Source organism: Gossypium hirsutum, chromosome A05 (assembly GCF_007990345.1).
Source record: "Gossypium hirsutum isolate 1008001.06 chromosome A05, Gossypium_hirsutum_v2.1, whole genome shotgun sequence".
Classification (NCBI taxonomy): Eukaryota; Viridiplantae; Streptophyta; class Magnoliopsida; order Malvales; family Malvaceae; genus Gossypium; species Gossypium hirsutum.
Genome location: NC_053428.1, coordinates 10,334,209 through 10,352,267, shown reverse-complemented (window position 1 = coordinate 10,352,267; position 18,059 = coordinate 10,334,209). Strand labels below are relative to the sequence as shown.

The 18,059-nt window shown below is 34.0% G+C and overlaps 1 protein-coding gene across 1 annotated transcript; it reads right to left on the bottom strand.

Annotated features, from left to right (window-relative positions):
- Positions 1-615: 615 nt before the first annotated feature.
- On the bottom strand, positions 616-17,127 carry LOC107958524 (methionine S-methyltransferase). The gene is given in 13 exon segments (XM_016894336.2): positions 616-1,352; positions 1,721-2,280; positions 2,283-2,679; positions 9,331-9,510; positions 9,676-9,993; positions 10,798-10,932; positions 12,139-12,375; positions 12,472-12,660; positions 12,731-12,919; positions 13,447-13,542; positions 13,642-13,848; positions 13,979-14,172; positions 16,708-17,127. Coding segments are annotated over 13 exon segments (3,240 nt in total). The 5' UTR covers positions 16,922-17,127; the 3' UTR covers positions 616-1,028.
- Positions 17,128-18,059: the final 932 nt, after the last annotated feature.

Genomic DNA, 18,059 nt, shown 5'->3' with positions numbered 1-18,059 from the left:
TTTAAATTTTTATAATTTTAAATATTTTTTTAATTTTACTTTTTTAGATTTAAATTTTTTTACATTTTTTTGATATTTTTAAATATAATTTTTATATACTTTTTACATTTATATTAAAATTGCATACTGAAAGGATTTCCCTCGTATGAGCTTTGAGCTTCTGCACCCAAAAAACAACTGATCTCTGGTCTCCTCGCTGCAAAACAGGCATTCCCTGAATATTCTACAACGCACTTTGCTTTTAGTTGGTAATCTGTCCAAACTAGCCATCCAAGAGACAACCACACTGTGCCAGTTTACCTTAGGTTGCCTATCTCTCAATGGTTCCAGATATATGGTGTATTATAACTAGAACTAGGCCCTGTCTAGTTGGTACCTTGTTGCAGCAAAAAATGAAGTGCCAAATTCTTCAACTTCGTCACCTGGAATTCTGCAAGCTTAGCAGTTGCAAAAGGCTCCTGCCCTTTTCTAGTACTTTATTTCGTTAATCAGACTGATTTTTTTTAACTATCAAATTTTTGCATATTAAAGTAAAAAAGGGACATCATCAATGCCATCGTACATGATATGTGCAAAAGACAAGGAAAAAGAATGTAAAGTAGTGATAGAATGAACTGAAACAAAAAGAAAATGATTTGATTATTGTATGCTTGGAAATTCTTCACATGGAAAGGAAGAAATAAGAAACCATAGCTTTTATAAAGCAGTAGCCAAAGCTAATAAGAATCAACTTGTGGAAACAACAACTTTCTTTGAACACCTGTCTTTTAACAGTTTGCTGTAACTACAGCTTTATGAAGAATGTTTCCATGGTAAGGAATGGTTTTTTCATTATGGCTATCAAGCAATAGCCAGAGCAAATAGGAATCAACTTCTAGGAGGAGCAACTTTCTTTAAACACCTGTCTTTTAACAGCTTGCTGTAACTACAGCTTTATGAAGAATGTTCCTATGGTAAGGAATGGGTTTTTTTCATTATGGCTTTGTTGTGAAAGTGATGAACTAGAAGGTAGGTAATGATACCATAATTCAGTTACCAATTATGCTTTTAAATTTGTCTAAGCAAGCCAATGCTAGCTCAAATTCACTCTCTTCCAAGGCAACAGTGAAGCGGCAGTAGCCAGGAATTCCAGTCCATGAGCCACTGTTGATGCACAAGCCTGTGGTCTTGGCAATGGCTTCCCTGATGGTTGCATCATTGAGCTTAACTTCATAGGCAGCATCCTTTTCACCACTATTAGTGTCCTTAAGTGAATGGCTCAGCTTCACAGTCTTGTCGAGGAAAGGGGGCTTTGCCATCATTGAAACACCAGCAGAGGGTTGAAGCACATGCCATCCACATTTTTCAAGGGCCTGTTAGAAGAATAAAAACAAGGAAAAATTAACTGCGAAGTTTGAGGAAACAGTTGCCGCTTACAAATATTCAAAACAATCCCTTCAAGGACAATAAATAAGACAATGCCAGGCATGGAATAACTTGATTTGGAAGAAGCTGAGTGTAATTGCTGTCAAAACACAGTTTAGTAATTGATAGAGATCAACTTCCTGTTTTTTCTAAAATTGCATTGGGATAAGAAATCAATCAATGCTGCTTTAGATATAGTTTTACACTTCAATAAAGCAAAATAATATATCTTTCACACCTTGATAAGAGATGCCAAGTTATATATGGTAGACAGTATGAGTGAACACATCAGGATGGAAGGGGAAGAAGATGTTACCTCTTTCAAACGCTTAGTTCTGACTTCCAAATTTCTAATTTGTTCTTTGACAATATCCAACATGCCTCCTTTCTGCTCTCTCAGAGCCAGCAACTTCTTGATTGCATATTTCTCTGTGCTATGAGGTTTGCTTAAGCCTGGATAGCTATGAAATGTGTCAATTAAAAGTGGTTGGTTTAGAGCCACAAACCCAAATTCTACTGCTCCACTAAGCAGTTTCAGAGACAGTCCTCCAAGTAAAGAAACACAGAAAGCAGGGTTGCCAGAGGAAGATAGCTTCGGCAAAAATCCCTCCAAATTCCATCCACCCCAACCATCAAAGTCAAATTCCAGTCCTGAGAATGAAGTATCTATTACCACTCTTGCCCCGAATTTCGCACATGCAGTTAAAATGTTCTCCATCTCTTTGTTGCTATAAATCAAACCGGTTGGGTTGATTGTTGGACCAGAGATATATACCCATGGGTTTTTCACAGTCTCTAGTGTTTTGTTGAGTGTTTTCTCTGTCAGCTTAAATCCTTCTTCAGAATTTGTAGGGATGCTTACAATGTTCGCTTTCAAAATTTGGCAGCAGAAACATGATTACCATTTGAACCAGCTGGAAAGCACATAGTTCCACCTTCATGAACGCAGCAAAGGACCAGTTTACTAAAAAGAGCTTGCAAGCAGTCTGAATATATAAAAACTGTGTTGCTATCAATTGGGAACCCATAGTTGCTCCTAACAAATTGCTGTATACTGTGAGTAACATCAATTTCAAACTCCCCCATATTTTGTCGTGCAAAACTTTCAAAGATAGCAGCCTTAACTGGAGAAGGCGTTGGCAAGAACCATTGATCGACATCCATATGTATAAGAGAGTCCTCGTCACCAGAAATGGACAATTCAGCATTATTAAGGACTGAGATTGCTGACGTAGAGAAACCAATCACCTCAACTGATTTGGACTTTTCAGATCTCTGTAAGAAAGTAGAAAAAGGCTACTCATATGGGAAGAAATCTTAGATTCACAAATAACTAGGCATGGTAAAATTTTATTACGAGTGTGTTTGCTAAATAGAGTTTTGAGTTTTTTTTAGTTGATTTGGATATAAATGGTCAAACCCTCTAATTGTAGTGTTTGGTGAATGAAATTTGCAAGAATTTATTGAGTTAAAACTTTCAAAACAAAAAACTCTCAAAAATTACTGCCAAGATTTCAGTAGCCTCTATTGTCTTAATTAATATATGTACTTGTGTAAAATGATTTCTTATGCAACTTAAGAAATTTGCAAATAAGGAACTTAAGAAATTTATTTATTTAAATTTTCAAAAATATTCACTCATTAATTCATAAATAAATACTTAACAATAAAATATGTCATGCCCTTATTTGTCGTATACATATCAGCTTTTAACTATTAACTAAGTTTTACCACACTTTTAAATAAACAGTTAATAGAATTAGTTGGTCAAAACCAACCACTGCAATCAGCAATCAACTATAAAGCAATTGCCAAACAGGGCCTATATATACGGTTGAAATATGTATATATTTTAAATTTATTTAGGTAGATAAATCTTATTTGGATAGATAAGTTTTATTCATATTCTAGAAATATTTTTATTTTATCTTTTAGTAGTTTACTAGAACAAGGGAACTATTTTCTTTTTATGTTTTAGTAGTTTATTAGAATAAGGGAACTATTTTTCCAATTAGGATTAGGACTTTTTTTTCTCTATTTAAGTTCAATTCTTTAGTTAATAAGAGAAGTACAATTTTATTCAAAGCTCTCTTGAAATCTTTCATGGTATCAGAGCTAGGTTAAAATCTCTAGTAACATCATAGTTAAAACAACCTTCACTGGAGATAAGAGATTCAGCAATCAAACAAAGGAAGAAAGTTCTACAGTTGAAACAACTACCGAGAGTACAATGATTCAAGGGACAGAGGCGTCTCACCTTTCTTTTCAATTGACATCTCACAAGTTGAATGGTAAGAATTATCTGGAATAGTCGCAGTCCGTAAAATTAGCAATTGATGGGCGCGGCAAGCTAGGTCATTTAAATGGAGAAGTTGAGCAACCACAGGTGGGTAATCCAAAGATGAGCAAGTGGAGGTCAGAAAATTCTATGGTAATTGCGTGGCTTATTAATTCCATGGAAGCTTCCATAGGTAAACCTTTTCTTTTTCTCCTAACTGCTAAAGATGTTTGGGACGCTGTGAAAGACACCTATTCAGATTTAGAAAACGTTTCACAGATTTTTGAGTTAAAAATAAAACTGTGGAAAGCTAGGCAAGGGGAAAAAGAAGTTACTCTTTATTATAATGAGATGATATCTCTTTGGCAAGAACTGGATCAGTGTTACAATGATGAATGGGAGTGTCCCGGAGATGGTGTAAAAGCTATGAAAAAAGAAGAGAATGAAAGAGCTTATTTGTTTCTGGCTGGTTTAAATAAAGAATTTGATGAAGTGAGATCTCGGATCCTAGGAAAAAAACCGCTTCCAAAACTTCGTGAGATTTTTTCTGAGGTTAGAAGAGAGGAGACAAGGAGAAAAGTAATGTTAAAGCCAGGGTTTGAAGCTAATGATGATAATTCTGCTCTTGTAACTATTAAAAATAATGATGATAGTGAAAAAAAGAAAAAACCTTGGTGCGATCACTGTAAAAAATATTGGCACACTCGTGAAACGTGTTGGAAGCTCCATGGGAAACCGACAAATGGAAGGAAAAAGAATGGCAATGGTCGTGGTTCACAATCAGGGGATAGCAGAGCTTTCCAAACAACTAATGGAAATTATGAGGGCCAAAGCTCTCTGGAATGGTCTCCATTCACTAAGGAACAATTAGAGCATCTACACAAGTTTTTTTAATCGCCACAATTTCGGATGAATTCTTCTATTCCTAACTCATCCAATAATCCTTCTTCCTCTTTTGCCCAATCAAGTACTGATTTTTCTGTTTTTTTCAGTGTCAAGCCTTGTAAAACAAACACATGGATCGTTGATTCTGGAGCTAGTGATCACATGACTAGCAGTCATTTTCTTTTTTCAACTTATACACCTTGCACAGGAAACAAAAAGATCAAAGTAGCAGATGGGTCCTTCTCGGAAATAGCCGGGAAAGGCACTGTTAAAATTTCATCTTCCTTGGTTCTACATGATGTTTTACATGTGCCAAATCTAGCTTGTAATCTCATATCGGTCAGTAAATTATCCCAGTCCTCAAATTGTCATGTTATATTTGACTCCTCTATGTGTAAGTTTCAGGACATGGTCTCGGGGAGGATGATTGGCAATGCTAAAGAATTTGGTGGAATTTACTTTCTTGAAGACGACCATCTAAGTCAATCAACAACTACTTTATGTTTAAATTCTGTTTCTGATTTTAATAAGGTTATGATTTGGCATTATAGGCTTGGACATCCTAATTTTTATTATTTAAGATATTTGTTACCTAATCTATTTAAAAATAAAAGTCCTTCTTCATATCATTGTGAATTTTGTGAATTGGCTAAACATCATCGGTCATTCTTTCCACCTCAAAAATATAAAGCCTCCAAACCTTTTTCGTTAATTCATAGTGATGTTTGGGGACCTTCAAGAGTCTCGACTTTTTCAGGAAAACGTTGGTTTGTCACATTTATTGATGATCATACTCGACTTTGTTGGGTGTTTTTATTAAAAGATAAGTCCGAAGTTAAAAATATGTTTCAGTCTTTTTATGTTATGGTGAAAACACAATTTGGTGTGAAAATAGAAGCATTTCGAACTGACAATGGTGGGGAATTTTTTAGCGACCAATTAGGTATTTTCTTAACCAAACATGGAATAGTCCACCAAAGTTCTTGTACAAATACACCACAACAAAATGGGATTGCAGAAAAAAAAAACTGACATCTTTTGGAAGTAATTAGAACCTTGATGTTCACTAGTCAAGTACCACGTTATCTTTGGGGCGAAACCTTGTTAACAGCTACATATCTTATTAATAGAATGCCCAGTAAAATTCTAAATTATAGATCTCCTTTTAGTCTATTTAAAGATAACTTTCCTAACTCTAAATTGATTACAGATTTATCCCTCCAAGTTTTTGGGTGTAGTGTTTTTGTTTATCTTCACAACCAAGGTAAACTAGATCCTAGAGCAAAAAAATGTGTCTTTGTTGGTTATGCTTCTAATAAAAAGGGTTACAAATGTTATGATCCAATTGATAGGAAGATTATAGTTACCATGGATGTCACATTTGTTGAAACACAATCTTATTTTCATTCTAATCTTCAGGGAGGGAATGATACTAAAGAAGATTCTATAATTGATCAAGAAGAGATTAGGAATATACAACATAGGGATTCTAATAATGGGGAAGGCGAATTTATAATTAACACAAAAATTAATGATGTTAATGTTAATGAAAAGGAGGATGAAGGTGTAGAGTCTGATCATGAAAATAAAGAACAAATAAAGGAGTTAATTGTTTACTCAAGAAGAAATCGAAATCAAGAAAGTGGAATCCACCAGATTCCTCACCAAGAATCCGACCCGCAAGATCCTGTCAAACGCCCAGGTAAAGCTCATAATCCAGCCAATGAATTTTCTGATTTAGATATTCCAATTGCCAAAAGAAAAGGTATTAGAAATATTGTCAAATATCCCATGTCTAACTTTGTATCCTATAAAACCTTATCTTCGACATTCTCAACCTTTGTTTCGTGTCTCGATACTGTCCAAATACCAAAAAATGTGAAAGATGCTTTACAGGTTCCTAAGTGGAAGGAGGCTATTTTAGAGGAGATGCGTGCTCTTGAAAAAACAGGTACATGGGAAACAATGGAATTACCTGTAGGGAAAAAAACAGTGGGCTGTAAATGGGTGTTCACAACCAAATTCAAACCAGATGGATCTTTAGATAGATACAAAGCCCGGTTGGTAGCAAAAGGGTACACTCAAACATACGGGATAAATTATCTTGAAACATTTGCTCCAGTGGCCAAATTAAATTCCGTCAGAGTTCTTTTATCAATTGCTGTTAATCTTGATTGGTCTTTACAGCAGCTAGATGTGAAGAATGCTTTCCTAAATGGAAAACTTGAAGAAGAAGTTTACATGGATCCTCCTCCAGGTTTTGAAGAAAAATTTGGAACTCGAGTATATAAACTCAAGAAATCTTTATACGGTCTGAAGCAGTCTCCTCGAGCTTGGTTTGAATGATTCACTCAAGTTGTTAAAAAACAAGGTTACTCACAAGGGCAAGCTGATCACACAATGTTCTATCGACATTCACAAAAAGGTACAATAGCTGTTATTATAGTTTATGTCGATGATATCATTCTTACAGGAGATGATGTGGATGAAATAAGACATCTCAAGGAGCATCTAGCATTGGAGTTTGAGATCAAAGACTTGGGTCCTTTGAAATACTTTCTTGGAATGGAAGTTGCTCGATCAAAGAAAGGTCTTATGGTCTCTCAGAAAAAATATGTGATTGGTCTTTTAAAAGAGGCTGGGATGAGTGGTTGCCGCCCAGCTGACACACCAATTGATCCAAATGTAAAATTTGAAAATAAAGAAGGTCGATTAGTTGATAAAGGGCAGTACCAAAGATTAGTTGGTAAGTTAATTTACTTATCACATACAAGGCCAGACATAGCTTTTGCAGTAAGCTTAGTGAGTCAATTTATGCACTCTCCAATGGAGGAACATGAAGAAGCAGTGTTTCAAATTCTAAGATACTTGAAGAGTTCACCGGGAAAGGGCTTATTCTTCAAGAAATCCGAACAAAGAGGAATTGAAGCTTATACAGATGCAGATTGGGCAGGCTCAATAATAGACAGAAGATCTACATCAGGATACTGTACATTTGTTTGGGGAAACCTTGTGACTTGGCGAAGCAAAAAACAAACTGTTGTAGCAAGAAGTAGTGCAGAGGCTGAGTTTAGATCAATGGCTCAAGGAATTTGTGAAATGATATGGTTAAAAAGAATTATGGAAGAGCTGAGGAAACCAATAACTTCACCAATGAAGTTGTACTGTGATAGCAAAGCTGCCATTAGCATTGCTCACAACCCAGTCCAACATGACAGAACTAAACATGTTGAGATTGATAGACACTTTATCAAGGAAAAATCGAAGAAGGCCAAGTGTGCATGCCGTTTGTTCCTTCAAAACAATAGATTGCTGACATACTCACCAAAGGACTCTCTAAGACAAGCTTTGATTTTCTTGTAAACAAGTTGGGCATGATTGATTTATATGAACCAACTTGAGGGAGGGTGTTGAAATATGTATATATTTTAAATTTATTTAGGTAGATAAATCTTATTTGGATAGATAAGTTTTATTCATATTCTAGAAATATTTTTTATTTTATCTTTTATAGTTTACTAGAATAAGGGAACTATTTTCTTTTTATGTTTTAGTAGTTTATTAGAATAAGGGAACTATTTTCTCAATTAGGATTAGGACTTTTTTTTCTCTATTTAAGTTCAATTCTTTAGTTAATAAGAGAAGTACAATTTTATTCAAAGCTCTCTTGAAATCTTTCATATACATATAACCAACAACATGATAGGAACTTGAATGATATCTAGAAGAAGAGGAAATATTTAACCTTGGACAAGTGCACCTCTAAGAAACATAGATCAATTGGTGTTATACTGTAATGGTTAGATTTTGAATTTTTCATTCTGTTATATTTTGGATTTGCTTCACCAGATTTTTGTAATTAGTTTTAGAATAGATGATAAAAGCGGTCAAACGGGGTCCTCAAATACTTGAAAAACACCGCATATTATGGCTACGAATCAAACATCATTGCGAAAACTATCTTAACACATACGTGGATGCCAATTGGGCTGGAAACCCAATAGATCATGCTTCCACCACTAGCTACATTCTCTTCTTCAGACATACTCCCATTAGCTGGTCATAAAAAAACAGTCAACTATAGCCAGATCCTCAACTAAAGCTGGTCATTGTCACCGCTGCTAAAACACTTTGGGTGTTGCTCCTTTTGCAAGAACTCCAGGCTCCTCTCTCTTGTACTCCTTAAATTTTCTATGATGATCTTAAAACCACATATTAATGTTGACATTTTGTTTTGCATAGCAAGATGAAGCACATGAAAATCAATTTTCAGAGTGTTTAGGACCATGTTGAGCGCAAAACTTTTAAGTCAACCACATTCATGTAGCCGATCAACTGGCTGACACACTCACAAAGTCCTTACTCAAACCTGCCTTAGTTCATCAACTTCCCAAGTTAGATGTTTTTCCACAATCCCAAACTTAAAGGGGGCGTATTAGTGATACTTTAGAATCTTCCACACCTAGTCAGTTTGTGTTTCTATTTGTTAGCATTTCAGTTGTGGTTTGTTATTTGAATAATAGTTATTAGCATGTTCAGTTCATTATCGTATAAATTCAGCCAATCATCAATGAATAAAACACAACTCCCTTCTTCATCTCCTCCAAAACCTTATAGCCTTTACTTATTATCAATAGAAAAACGACTCCTAGTTGTTTTTTATGTCAAAATGAAACACATCTATACTTTCACTGGTAAAGTAAGTGTTGCCAATGGAAGAATGGTGATTTCTATTCTATATATTTGACAGTTAATGTACCAACCTGTAAATGTGAATGCCTGTCTGTCAGTTGAAAGGCTAGAAGCTCGTGAAACAGATGTCCATAGTAGTATTGGCTAATCAATGAAGTATTCCCTTCAAGTACTTCGACAGTTTTTGACAAGGCTTTTAAGATAGCCTCATCTTCTGATATCACAAAGGCAACTTCTAAATCTGAATAGACCTGTGAAAAGGTTTGTGCAGCAACATATGAGAATTTGTCAAATCATAAACAAACTAAAAGGAAATTAAAGAGACTGAAAGTCAAATTAATAGAAGACTATTGAATTAGCCCTTGTAAATAGAAAACACCATTTGATAGGTTGACCAAGTTGCCTTAAAAATATACCCGATTTTTTACCAAGCCACAAAGGATCGCTGCATGTGATGGCAGAGGAGTTCCTGATAGATATTTCAGTACCCCATTGGTAACTGGAAGGCTTGATAAATCAAAGTGGTCAGATATGTCTAAGAAAAGACGAGACCCAATTTCTCTGGTGGCATCTAATAATTGCACAAACGCTGAACTAGTAACCGACTCAAAATGAGCTATCCCGGTAACCACAACCTGTGGCTTCAGCTTTTTTATCAGCTCTACCATCAAATCTGACTGGCGCGGTGCATCAATGACGGTAAGAACATCCTCTGACAAGCCAGTTTCTGCAGTCTGCAACATGGACATATAAAACTCAGCAATGACGTTGATGAAGAGTCAGGATTTAATTTAGGATTCAAGTTTATGAATAATCATGTTACTTCAGTTTTGACAAAGTTTTGGATGATGACTATTTAAGACTCAATATTGGGATCTTCTTTCTATTGGTTCTTTCTGGTTTCTCCCGTAATTCTTCTATTTCTCTCCTTATTTCCTCTTTTTTCTCCTTTGCTCCTTTTGCCTATCAGTAACATTCCCTCTAATTATCCAACAAAAAGAAATCCCTCTTATTTCAAATTGAATGTCCACTTTTGAGCGACTTACTTAGATTAAAGGGCATCGGTAATTGAGGTTAATGAAGCTAAGGTGAGTCAATGGCTGACGAGCACAAGCTCAAGGTTGGCCCAACTAAAAAGCTTAAAGTTCAAGCTTTGTTAGGTCTACATTTTGTACTCAAGCTTGGCACAACAAAATAACCAAGCTACTTGGCTCAACTCAATTAAGCTCAATTTCTCTACCTAGACAAGGAGCTTGAAGGTGGACTTCTCCTGTTTGAACTTAAATTCAAAACTAAAATAAATCCAGTAAAGAAACTAATACTATATCTTATCTGTACATATATAATATTAAATTTTTCGGAATTTCAATTGGTGTAGAGTACTAAAATGCTCAAACAAAGATCAACTCAAGATCTAAGTGGCATGAGATTGAGCACAGATCAACAGAAAACAAGCAGAGTCTGAATAGTGCAGCTGAGTTCAGGTAATTCAAAACTAGCTTGACTGATTTACATGCAAAATCACAAATAAAACATACCTCAACTGCCAAAGATGTTAACCATTTCCTGGGTAAGTTTCGGGTCAGATGCTCATCAACAATGGCAAGACGGGGGGAGAACAGCCGAAGAGCATTCTCAATTGCCACAGTCCTCGAAGGAAAGATGACAACATTCTTGCATATTTTTGAAAATAATGTCAGAAGTGCAGAAAATAGATAAGGTACTCAGATATGCTAAACAGCATTTGCATGTGGAATACTTTAAAATGCAAAAACATTGTACCAAGGTGCAAACTACTTTGAATTATGAAGATAGGACAAGACTGCAGCTATATGATGTATCATCACTTGCAATGGTCAAGGAATTTAAATCTTAGCATCAAAATAGAAGATGTTACCAAAAAATTCTTACATCCAGTATTACTACAAAAGTTTCAAGCCACCTAACTGGACAGCATTAAGAATAGAAGATGAAACCCAAAAGGCATTAATCAGAATTGGTAGTAAGTAGTAATGAAATGGAAAAGCCATAAGGTCACCTTCAATGCCATTTTATTGATCAAGGTCATAAAGCTAAGCTCAAAAACCAGAAACTACAAAGGAGACCCTTGAAGAAAGAGGTATATTACATTAGTTTCCAATATGCCCAATCAACCATTATAAGCATAACCTGCAAAGGCTTGCCTATATCATACAGCAGAATATGACTAAGGATATTGAAAATCTCTTAAAAGGATGGGCTTTATTTAATTATAGTTGTCTAATGCACTAGCACATATTTGAAAGATAAATATTTTGATATTCCTTTATTTTCAAAGTAGAAAGGCTAGCTCTGAAGCACCAAATGGCATGTAAATTAATTTCCCGTAACAGCCTTTGCACTTTTCATTTATAACAAATATTCAACACAGAGTTTTCTTTCTTCTCCTCCATACCTTAAAGAGTTAAACCTAATGACACACAACAGAAGTCGAAAGGCAAATTCAGTGTCTTGTACAATAATACAAGAAGAATGCATGTCGAACTATCTCCAAAAATCAAGGTGCCTTCTATAAGAAAATGAAAATACATGGAGCAATCGGCCTACTAGATCATTATGCTTATATCATATCAAAAACTGAAACCATGTAGATATTGCATGAGTTTTCGACATTTTTATAATGACACCTTAGCCTATCCTTATTTCCACTACCAACCATCCTTTATTCAATTCACATCAAAATCACTTGGTACAACAGAAACTCGCAAGCTCTTGATTTACAGAAGAGAAAAACAAAACTCCAGCAGATAATGAATATTTAGAAGCAGGCAAACTGATTTATCACGTCATTTGAGAGGGGAAAAGGGGGGGTGGGGGGAAAGTCAAGAATGTTTTCTTACATCAGAAGTAAGCGGAATATGGTGGTACGTTTTCATAAACCCAGCAATTAGATTGCGAAATCTTTTACATCCAGCTGGTAGCTCATATGGGAAGTACGAATTCTCTTTCAAAATACTGGCTAGATAAGCTAGGAATGGAATCTTCTCATCTGCAACTAAATCATCTTCAAAAGATAAATCTAAAGAGCTACTGATCTCTTGGAAGCCACTTTTAAGAAATTCAAATATTACTTTGACCTGTCAGTTTAAAAGAATTATCAGCCATTTTATTCTTCCCCAAGCAGGGAAAAGATATCCACTAACTACAAGCCAAAATCATTATGAAATGCCCACCTGGTTTGGTTGACGAAGTTGACAACTGTAAACTGATAATCCATGAGAGATACGGCCACCAGCCTTTCCATAGGCCCATGCTGTTCGAGCACAAATAGGCTCATCTCCTGAAAGCCCCATAAAGAACTCAAAACGGTGTGGACTATTCTTCTCAATTTCTACTAAAGCTGAAATATCTGTGTCCCCAGCCTGCAACAAGATATTTCAGTTGAGTACACCCGGTTGAAGAAATGGTTACAACTTTGAAGGATTTACTTGCCTGAAGAACTTTGGTTTGCCAAAGCCTGGTAACACGGAAACCACGTCTTTCAAACAGGCGTTTGCAGACGCCTTGTCCCGGACGGCCTCCCATATTGAAGATCATAATCCCTGTGGGTTTAATGACAGCTATTCCTTCCTCAACTGCCCTGGCAATCAGACCTAAGCCAAATTGATCCTCAACAAATCCCTACATGGGAATGAAATTAAAGTTGATGCATTCAGAGAGAGGATTTTTAAATTTCTTTTGTCTTTTTTTATAAGAATGAAAGCGCACATGATATTCACAAATTTGACAGCAATCTTGTTGAATTAGCATATTATATAAAGGAAGAATCCAAGAATTGAACGGAGTTAAAATTCATATGACTGATAACTAGACTGCATGAAGTTAATAAAGAGAGAGAATTCAAAGTTCCAAAATGTTTCTCTACAGAAAAGTTTCTAAACTTCTATGCAACCTAATAAATTATAATGTGCCTAGGCGTCCAGATTTAAGCCAAGCTGATCTTGAAAAAGCTCCAATATGGAATAAAAAAACATATTTCTTTCAAAGAGGACCAGCCAGTTTGTGTCTTGGTTATAATTAACTGTCCCAAGGAACCTTATCCATGAATACAACTAAGCCAGAGTAAATAGTCAGAAATGTGAGCTTGTAGCACCTTATTACTTTTCTAACATACTGTGTAACATGGAACCAATAAAGAAACATTCAACCTGAAGTGCACAATAATTACTCAAGGCGTGTAGAAATTCCTCGCTTGCATTTTCAGTGATTAGTTTTGACATTGCCTCTGGGTTTGGATTAAGAATCTGCAAGTAGAAAAAATGATAGAAGTATTGCGGAATCAGGATTTTATGTAACTTCATTATTTACTACACAGCTATACCAGTTATCAACTGTCACAGTACCTGAGGTATGCATCCAACTATCCGTTCAAGTTGAATATCACGTTCCCTACAATAAGATAGCAGGTCAGATTCATGAAACTCCACCCTATCAAGTAAGGTTTTCTTTTCTACGTCATAAATTGGTTGGCCTTTCTCATCAAAAGAGTTCATGTACAAGTTTATCCAAGAAACCTTCACTGCTCGTGGATTTATATCAAGGCCATAGACCTGCAGAAGATTAATGCAGGCACATATTGGTTGGTACTTGAAAGGATTGAACAACTAATTCTCCATGCATATGGAACATGAGGAACATTCTATGTTTGTGCCACTAGGGAGAAAAACTACAAATTAAAACCTTTTCAGGCAACCATTTCTCAGCAATGGCTATAGATATCCATCCGTTTCCACAGCCAAGCTCGGCAACTATCTTGTCCTTGAAAATGGAATCTGGATGCCTATTGAGTCCTTCATAAAAGGTAAATGACCAGTCTTCTGGTACAAAAATGCTCGGAATCACCATCATTGTCAGTTTTTTCCTTCCCGGATAGCCTACGCATAGCGCAAAATATGTTAAAGCAACAGAACTCATGCCGTATGACAAGCATATTACAGGCTATAAATGCTTCTGTTATATAAAAAGGAAAATAGATAGAGGAGGAATAACTGCTAACACAATGGGATTCAATGCATGGACACGTGCTCGCACCCATCTTTCATTTGAAATAAATTGGCGTGAGATAAACAATAGAGATCCAATCAAACTATAAAAATCAATATTTAAGATGTCGGTAAAAGAAAAATGTTAAGATGTTGAAGGAATATGGTTCAGGACAAGCAATCCAAACTCATTAATACATCCTATGGGCATATATTTATGTAATTAGAAAAGGATGAGAACACAAGTTCGAATTTGGAGAAGTATACATGTTGAAAGAACTTTACCTTCAATACTTTCGACCCTACAGGATAATTGGGATACTCTAGTTGAAGGAAAAGAGAAAAAAGAAGAGAAATGAAGATACTTTAAGGTTCGTGAAGCAAACATCTACAAATCGATCTTGAAGATTGTGATAGACATTGGAATAATTCAAAATCTATTGCTTTGGCTTCAATGCTATGTGCCAATATAAGGGACAAAAGAATTATGCCACAATTATGTGTTTGGTATTGGACATTGACGACTTGAAAACACTATACTGGTTAAGGAATCCTTTGGTGGGCTAGCATTACAATCTCATCTGTATTTTGCAAAGTATATTTCATGTGATTTAGCAGAAAATCTTTCTGAAACGAGACTTTCATCTCAAAGAATGCTTCTATGTCATTATATTTGGACTTATTAATTTTGACTCAAATCTAAAACCTCTACCTAATTTACTTGAATTTAACTTCATAAAATATTAACAATCTAAACTAATAAACAATTTGTGCTCAAAATGATTGAGCCTAAACCCGAACTAAACCAAACCTGAACTGATTCGAACAGGGAAAAAAACCCAGTTACTATCAATTTAACAAGCTGCTATCAATGTTTGTTACTAATAACTAATAAGATTTGGCGTAAATTACATAATAATATATTATTATAACATTACATACAAATTGTTATGACAAAATACATGAATCATTATGAACGGGTGTATGTTATATACTTTATTCTAAATTTCATGAAAATGAATTATACTTTTTAATTAAAAATAATGCTTTTAAACTTATTGTTTATTAAATAAATATGTATAACGATAAAAGAATATTGTAAAATAATAATAAGTATACCCATAGTAATTAAAATATATAATTTATTTTAAATATTATTATAAGATTATCATTATTAAAGCATTTTATTATTTATTTAAAAGATTACTATTGTAAAAATATAACAAACTTATTAAGGAAAAAATACAACAAATTTTATTATTTGTCAAATCCATCAGTTTGATTAAAAATAAAGACATGAGATTTAACTTACAACCGATTAATTAAATTTTACCACTATTACAATAACTCCATTTAAAAACACTATTATAATTACATCATGCTTCTTTTTTATTTTCAAGTTTTCGGACACTTGCCACCTACATAAAACATACTATTTAATCATTTTCAAAAATAGTAATTAAAAGTCTTAACATTCAAATAAGTTAATAATTTATGTTTCAGTTACGTGTTTATTAAGTTGATTTTAAAAAAATAAATTATACTTCAAGTCATTTCGAATTAAATTTAAATTATTTCAATTCATAAAAGTATATTATTTATAATTAATATAATATTATTTTATAACATAATATTTTAATCAAGTTTACACTAAAAAAATCTTATTAAATACTCGACCCATATAAAAAATGGACCATTAATTTTACTTAAATTCATTTTCTAAACCTCGTACTTTACTCAAATCTTACATATGGCCAGCCATTAGCATGTTTAGCGTGAATCGATAAAACTCCACAAATTCGAGTAAGATATTTTTTACTAAAAAGTTAAAATTAAAATAGATCTACCTAAGTCAAGAGCCCAAAACTAATCAAGTTCAGCTAGTGGACCAAGAGAGTCTAGGGATAAGGCTGAGGGCCGAACTAAAAGTAAAGAACCAAACAGGAAGAAGCAATTGTGATCCGAATTAAACGACAAAAACCAAAATTTGTTATCAGTTTTCTTATTCTGAAAATCCCAGCGATCTTGATTGGTTCTCTGGATAGACGATAAAGTAAAAACCATTCGAAAGAAAGACTGAAAAAGCATAAAATATTTTAGAACCAAGAAGTACGGGTTCTTTTGGCTTTTGATAGCAGTGCTTATCGCATCCTCTTAATTTATATTTTATTTTTTCAGTAATTATACTGTTAAGTTGCATATCTATTGTTAATGCACCAAAATAAAATATTACCTTCAGTATGTGAAAAATAAACGTGTTTGTAAAACCAAGAAAAAGAATAATCCCCAAAAAATATTTTTTTTCTTTTCGTATTCTTCCACTTTCTTTGAACTAAACACTTTGAAATCGAAAACAAAGCAGGAATAATTCCTAAGGAATAAAAAATGAAATTTATGGGCAAAGGCACAATGGCATTGAACACCTACCTTCACATTGGTCCAACTGAATGTCCTGGATCCGGAAATGGTACTTGTTGAAGCAATCATCTGATGATCCGACCTGGGAATAAAGATCCGAAAGGAAGACCCGGGAGTCGACGCGCGTCTTCGGATCCTCAAGCCTCTCCAGAAGCGATCGGAAGGCAGCGTATGCAGCATCACCCGATTGCTGGCACTGCTTCAAAAACTCCTCCACCGCCATGTTCACGCACACGCACACTTTCTGGTTCTTCTCTTCTCTTTTCTTTTTTTTGTTTACCAATTTAAGAGAGCAAATATATACCTTTTTGCTGTTTAGTTTTCCCGATTTTACTTCGCTACAGGTTGGACTTTACTATTTTGGACGAGGTCTCCAAGTTTTGATCCTTCACCCATCTACACTTCAACGTTTTTTTTTATGTTTTTATTAAATTATTTTTTCTGACTATTGGCTATTAATTTATTTTATTTTATTTCCATGCGGCAATAATTTGTTTTCTTTTTTGGTCAAAGTAATAATTGTATTGTTGGGCCTTCAGCTTTGAATGCAAATGTATGCAAGATGGAACTTTTTTGTTGTACTATTTTCTTGTTTGGGCAATGCATTTCAGTTTGCAATTTTCACCACACTATTACTCTTATTTTTTCTAATGAAGTGTAAAGGTATTGGTGCGGGGGAAAAAATCGTAAAATCTCAATTTTAATATTTAAAACATTAATATTTGTTTGGGTTATTACACTTCAGAAGTGTTTTAGAAGTATATAGTAAAATATTTAAAAAATAAATATTTAAAAAAATACATAATAATTGTTTAAGGTTATTTGTGGAATAAAAAAATACACTGTCAGTATATTGAATAATAACTCGTAAGTAAATTGATTTTTCTAAAAAATAGAATAATTTTAATTCGTATCAATTTTGAAGTAAGTGTTCAAGTATAATTAATCACAACATTAATGTTTTCATCAATTTATATGATTTTGATTGATAAAAACTAAATTTAGACCACAATTTTCACAAATGGTTGTTTAAGTTCATCCTAGATATAGTTTTTAAATAATTATAAAAAATATTTATTTTTAAGTTTTTTATATTCTTTTAAAATATTATCACAGCATGCTTGTGTCACTATTTGATTAGTCCGTCAACTACATCAACATTAAACAATAAAAATAAATAAAATTTATAACAAAAAAAAATGAAACAAAATATAATTCAATTCTTAATATAAAAATATTCATGATATTTTTACCGTATTTCAATTTATTTATAATCTAATCCAATTACTCGTGGAAAAGAAAAATATCTAATCCAATTTAATTCTGCTACTAGTCTCTACTTCACTTACTTAATGCATGCA